Source organism: Henckelia pumila, chromosome 2 (genome assembly GCF_033568475.1).
Source record: "Henckelia pumila isolate YLH828 chromosome 2, ASM3356847v2, whole genome shotgun sequence".
Classification (NCBI taxonomy): domain Eukaryota; kingdom Viridiplantae; phylum Streptophyta; class Magnoliopsida; order Lamiales; family Gesneriaceae; genus Henckelia; species Henckelia pumila.
Window position 1 is genome coordinate 186,065,271 of NC_133121.1, and position 7,243 is coordinate 186,072,513.

The 7,243-nt window shown below is 26.2% G+C and overlaps 1 protein-coding gene across 1 annotated transcript; it reads right to left on the reverse strand.

Annotated features, from left to right (window-relative positions):
• Positions 1-1,711: 1,711 nt before the first annotated feature.
• LOC140883825 (norbelladine synthase-like) lies at positions 1,712-3,056 on the reverse strand. Its single transcript, XM_073290417.1, has 2 exons — positions 2,825-3,056; positions 1,712-2,125 (listed from the first exon to the last, which is right to left on the reverse strand). The coding sequence occupies exons 1-2, from the start codon at positions 3,006-3,008 to the stop codon at positions 1,812-1,814; spliced, it is 498 nt and encodes a 165-aa protein (XP_073146518.1). The 5' UTR covers positions 3,009-3,056; the 3' UTR covers positions 1,712-1,811.
• Positions 3,057-7,243: the final 4,187 nt, after the last annotated feature.

Here is a 7,243-nt window from a genome sequence, read left to right on the forward strand (position 1 = left end):
TGAACAGTTTACCTTTTGTCAATTTTTCAATATTTATAGAACTGAATCTTAAGCACAAAAAAATGATCCTTTATGATCAGCTTATATGAGAAGTGCTAGAAAACTTTTATCATTTTGGCTCTTGAAAGCTTGAATAATTGAACTTAATTGTGCGATGATTGCATAAGACACAATTAAACTGGTCACCTCTTCTATTTATAGATATCTGGCTTAACGATCAATAAAATCAAATCGTATCCATTCCAAATATAGTAGCCATTATTCTTGTCTTCCTCCACTTCATCGTCCTTGTTGACATTAGTACACTGAAGGTAGTGCTTGCGAAATTTCAGTTACTATTTCAACGGAAAACCTTATCCAAATTCTAGTTGTAGCTCCGGTAATGTTGGTTTGAGATTATTCTCATTAAGTGTGGTGGACTAGATCTTTCAGTTAATTAGTCCTAGTTATACGTCGTTCAGTCTAATAGCTCAGTTCGATACTAGACTTAGTCATTCGGTTTATGTGATTTTTTAATGTCCAGTTTGGCTTAATCAATTTTTGTCTTAGAATGTTAACTTACCAAAACTTTATAAATTGATCCAACACACAATAAATGAATTTTGAAATAATTGTTTTTGCTAAAATTTTATTTAATAATTATTAAAAATAAATTATTTTTATGAAAAAGTAAAAATAACTATAGTAATTTTGTATTTAGTTGACTTTAGTTTTTTTAATCGATATATAATAATAACTTATATATATATATATATATATATATATATATATATATATATATATATATATATATTTCAACATGTGGTGTATATATGGCAATAATTTGTTTAAATAAAAAGAAAAAAATATATACGATGGCTATTGAAAATAAAATTTTTTTAAAATAAAATATCGTGATCTTTCGATATGAGAAGATCAAGAAGCTTTTCTTTTTTCTATGTTAAGAGGACGATCAATGAAGTAGTTCATTATTTAAAAACTGTTATTTGTTCTTTCCCTGCATCTTTTTCATGGGTGCCTGAGAATCAAGGGCGGAACCAAGTGGAAGCTCACCCGGGCGGGCCCGAATTTTTTTAAATTTTGTATATAAAATTTTGAATAATTTTGGTTTAATTTTGTGATAATCCGGGTAGTCCAATTCAAAATATTAAAGGATACGAGAGCTTAGAATTTTAGTTCGAGTAAATTAAAAATTCTGGATCCGCCACTGCAGAGAATTTTCTTTTTTGGCTGCAAAGTCTTGTAACTAAAAATATTACTATCCATCAATAAAGTTGCAAGTTTTCCCAAAAAGGAAAAAAAATTGGCAAAGTTTCTTCTTCTAATGTTTTTTTTTAATTCCTTCTAATATTAAAAAGCACTTAATTTTTAAAACACGGTGGCTTTTTTTTTAAAAAAAATATAAAACAACTGCAAAATCATCTACAAATTGCACAAATCGTCTTAATTTTTTTTTAAAAAAGGGATTGTCAGAAATATTTAATTTAACATAGGGAGTTTATTTTTTTTTTTTACATATTTTATAGGGATGATAATTATTAAATATTTATAAAAGTACTTTGTTAATTAAAATGAAGTTAAAGAAACAATAATTTTTTCATCTCCATTCGGCGCCCCGTTTGTAGATAAAAAATTCATGTTTTTCCATAATTGTTATTTATTTTAATATCTTTATAAAAAAAGAAAAAGAAAATAAAAACATGATGAAAAATTGATTTATGAACTCTTGTGCGATTTTATTAATATAATGATATAATAGCTTTCCAATATTTGATGAGGCGTTCAATTATTTCGAGTACAAGATAGTAGATTTAAGCATTAGCACCGGAAATATCTTTGTTATGATTCTTGAGTAGATAATTGGCAACGGATTCCATCAAGTCAGTTAACGATTTTATGGACGCGAAAGCGGCGTTGGCGGCCGCCTCCTCGTTGACCTCGTACCCTATGGTTGATTTCGTTATGCAACGATTCTTGTCTTCCTTCTCGATCACCTCTAGCCGAACACGATAATATTTGAAACCTAGGTCGAGAAACCCACCCTCCACCACCTCCGTCTCCTTCACGCGCCTCGCATCGTCCACCACCGTGAACTTCTCCTTGTAAGAGGCTGGTCCCGGCGTCCCTACTCTCATTAATTTACATTCATATCAAATAATTTTATTGGTAAATATTAATGATACAGGTACAACAAAAATTGTACAATAATTTTTCCACCTAAAAAAATTCGATACAAAAATTTTACTTATCAAATCTCATGATATAATTTTTGTAAATATTGTTGTACGATAGTATATTTAGTATTATTCATCTTATATTATTTAGGTTTATTGAAAGGTTTTCATTCTTCCTAAAATAACCCTCATTCTTTCTAAAATTTCATACCTAAACCGTAAGGGATAAAAACATTAATGATTAATTTTGAAATTATTTGAACAAATCCATAATTTCTTATATTGGTTTAATTTCTTTATAATATATGTGCATATTCTAATAGTTAGTTAAGAGAGATATATATATTAGTAAATAAAATACAAGAAAAATGATACTGAAAGTAGAATGAATCATATATTTGGAACAAATCAAAATGAAACTTTAATTTTATATAATTAGGACGGATGAACTATATATAATATATATATATATGTTTTAGTAAACTCTTTTTTTTGGTTGAAGTTTTCTTTTAAATAAAATGAAAATGATTAAATAATTTGCTTAGCTTTTGCAAAACAAATACGTACGTAACTGATCGATCCGTATATGTTCTCACTGTGGGTTGAAATTAAATCCATCGTTTCAAATCCAAAGAACAACTTAAAAGTACCTGAAGTGAAGAAGACTTCGAGGATTGTTCCGACACCTCCGTCGCCCATGATGACGACGGTCTTACTGATGAACTCCGGCAGCGATTCGCCGGCGATCTTGGCTAGCAGCAGGCCTCGGTACACTTTCCATGCTTCGCTTGCTGGTACACATACTTCCCTCTCATCGCTAGCTGTTCCAAACATTTTTTTTTTTTGTTTACTTACGATGAAAGTGGTGAAGCCTTGGAACTTAATTATATATATATAATATTAGCGGTAAGTTCCAATTATATTCCGTACAACATTTCAATATTAATATAACTAGTATTTCACCCGTGCGATGCACGGAGTATTAGTATTTTATTAAATTAAATTTTAAATTATTTTTTAGAATATGTTAAAAAAATTATATCAAGTTTATAATTAATATACATTTAATATCGAATTAAAAATATTCAATAAACCAAAAATTTATAATGGTACTTTTTAAATGTTGGAAAATGTAATATTATAAAAAAACAAAAACAAAAACATTTACAGTTATTTAATATGAAAAAAATAGTGATAACTAAATATATAAAAGTAACACAACACTCAAAATCATAACATAAATTAAATAAAATGATACATCAATGTAGATATTTAAATGCAACCTATATTTTGAGGTGGGTCAATATAATAAATTTTAAAAATTGTATTTCCTTTTTTGGTGAAAAAAATACTTATTTTAGTAATAGAGTTTTGGCGATATTTTACCAAAAATTGCAAAAAATCTGTTAAATGAATGTGTTAGAAAAAAAATTGTGTGTTTGTATTTTATTATCATTTCACTTCATATGCAAAAAACACTACGCTTTGAATAATTAAATCAAATTTATATGAAACGTACAGCCTACAGAGTGTCTCATGATTATGGAGCTACTACGTTTTTTATTACATAATTGTTGTATTATTATTATTATTATTATTATTATTATAATAGTATGATTCTCGTGAGCTGGGTCGACGACGATCCATATCTGAGATAAAAGAAATACTTTTGACATATATTTTTTCATGAGTCTGATCGAATCGAATATTTGTATCACAAAATTGATATGTGAGACGGTCTCACGGGAATTTTTGCGTTATTATTATTATCACGATTTAATTATAAGCAATAAATAATGAATAATGAATAATTTTATCTCAATTATTTTGAAAAGTTATTCTTATTTCCCTAAATTGTAATATTTTATTGAGATGGGAAAACTTAATAAAGAAGGGGTATTTTATGATTATTAAACTATAGAAGACTATATTTTATAATAATTAATAACGAAGACTATTTTTTAAAATAAACTATCAATATTGGCATTGCTAGAATAAATTAATTCTATAATGTTAAAAAATATCTGTACAAGGAATTACCTAATTGGTAAAACCCCACCGGATTATTTCTTAAAAAATTTTGGTTAAATATTTAAAAATATAAGAATTATATTATTATTTATTATAAATAAAACATATAAGTATTTAAGTCTCCACCACATTTCTATTCCCATTTTTTTATATAGTCACAAAAATGCCTCTTCTTCTTCTTAATTATTATTATTTTTTGCAATAAGGACGGTTTGCCAGAAATTTATTGGAAAACAAATAACTAATTGTTAGGCCAAATATTTCACTCTATATATCCTGTAAAAACACTGCTTGCATCTAAAGGTGAAAATTTATTAATATATGTGAGATCTACTAAAAAAAATAATTGACACCACATGTATTGATAAATCTCTATCTTTAGAAATTCCATGAAGGCGGAAGTTTCTCAATTATCGAAATAGTTTCATTTATTTGCATACCCTCGGCATGCAAATCATGCAACAAAATTTGCGATTCCTGGACTTGGCTCAACAAAGATTTAAAATTAATCATTTTAAAATTTTAAAACTTACCAACAATGAATTTCTTCATTTAGGCATCTTCAGTTCGGTAATTCTTTTCCAGAGACTTCCACAGGTCCTTTGACGTCTTTCATGTCTTTAATTTCATTCCATTCTTAGGTAATATTTTATAAGTCGGATTTAATCATCACATTTTCATCAAATTGGTATATTTTACATGCCTGGCATGTTCGCAACAGACGATAGACACCGATTGTGAGAAAACAATAACGATAGCTAATTTACAAAATTTCAAAAAATTACTAAATATGTGTGCAACAAATAAAAATAACAAGTCATTCAAAATTATAATAAAGCCTCCCTGATCAAATATTATTGAAAACCTATTATTAGCATTTTTTTAATAATATAAAAACATTGCAATTCGATGAGGTTTCAATTATTTCAAGTACATAAGATATATAGCAAATTTAAGCATTAGCACTCGGGATACCGTTGGTATGATTCTTGACTAGATAATCGGCAACGCATTCAATCAAGGCAGTTATTGGATTGATATCATGATTAGGTAGTTTGTCAGAAAATTATTGGAACACAAATATATAACTAACTGTTAGGAATATGCCAAAAAATTTATTGGAATGAAAATAGCCAAGTGTTAGGAATATGTCCTACTACATGCAAAGCGTTGATTTGTTGGGTTTTGAGACTCCTAACCCCATTAGAACTCTATATTATATACGATGGTTTTTTTATTAAAAAAATATAAAAATAAAAAATATATATTAAAATATAACAATTTTAAAAAGTTTATGAATGTATTACAATCCGGGACACTCGATTTGGCAGAGTTCTGCCATTTTGGCAAAAGCTCTTAGTCCCGGATTCAGTTTTTCAATTTTTTTCTTTTTTTGGCAATGTTGGATGGGACTCAGTCAAAGAGGCTCGGTTTGAAATTTTACTTATCAATATGCACATCAAGTTTTGAAATATAAATCACTTTATTTTATTTTTTATTTTATCATTATATTTACAATGTTATTAAAACCGGACCGGACCGGCCGGTTCGACCGGGAACCGGTCGCCGGTCCGGTCCGGTTCTCTCCTAAGAACCGGAAAACCGGTCCAACCGGTCAGAACCGGTCAAAATCGGTCAAGAACCGGTTGGACCGGTCAATAACCGGAAAACCGGTTGAACCGGTTTTCCGAATTTTTTTATTTTTTTTTTTGAAAATTTAAATTTTTATTTTTAAAACTTTAAATTTAATTTTTTTTATGTATATACATTATTATTTAAAATTTTTACTTCATTAAAAAAATTTATTTTAATAGTTATTTGTTTTTTTAAAATTAAATATTTCATTATTTAAATAATTTATAACTATAATTGATATTTTGAATATATTAACATCTTTATTTAGCTTTCAAATTATGACAAATATATATTTTTTTTGTCTATTTAAATATATTTTTGAGTTTTTAAAATTCAAAATATATTATTTATTATATTATATTATATTATATAAACGGTTTTTCGGTTGGACCGTCCGGTTAAAACGGTCCAACCGGTTGGACCGTTTTTTTTAGGTAGACCGGTTCGATCACCGGTTCGGTTATGAAAACACTGATATTTATGTTTTAAGTTTTTTTCGTGCTTATTTATTTATTTTATTATAATAAATATATTTCATACTTTTTTATAGAGACATATGGTCTAATCTTAATTGTTTGAATATATTTTAATTCGTTAAGTTTATCTTAACTTTGCACGCATTTGAAAGATCATCATCTTTATTATTTTCTTATAAATTGTATTATTGTTTGATTTAATGTATATGATATTGTCCATTCAAAAAAATGTATATGATAATGTGCAATCTTTGATTTAGTTAAAAATTAAATAAAATAATTCGAAATGTAATTAATTATAATAATTTATTTCCATATAAGAAAATTAAGAGAATATTTTGAATAAATAAAGAAAACTGAAAAAAATAGAATTAAATTTTTTTTCACGGAACTTTAATTTATTTTTGTTCAGATTTTTAAATATTTATTAACCAATTGAAAATAAGATAATATATGAGATTCAAATTAATAATCGAGATAATAGATAACCAAATCAAATTATACACACATTTAGATAATATAGTTAATATTAAATTTTATTTATCAAAAGCTTTATATATATATACATATTTTGTAAATTTCGAGATAAAAAGAAGAGTAAAATGTATTTTGGTACACGAACTATTGGTAAAATATCATATTGGTACACGAACTATTGAAAATGGCTTAATTGGTATATGATCCAAATAAAAGGTCAATTTTACCCTTAATATGAATTAATATTATATTTATTAGTTTTAAAATATCATATTTATTAAAAATTAATATATATATATATATATATACATATATATTAATAAAACCACAAACTCAATAAATAAATCATATGCATGTAGGACTAAAAATACTCATTAATAAATTATTTATATTTTAAAAAATTTAAATAATTTATTAATTAAAAAATACTCATTAATAAATTATTTATAT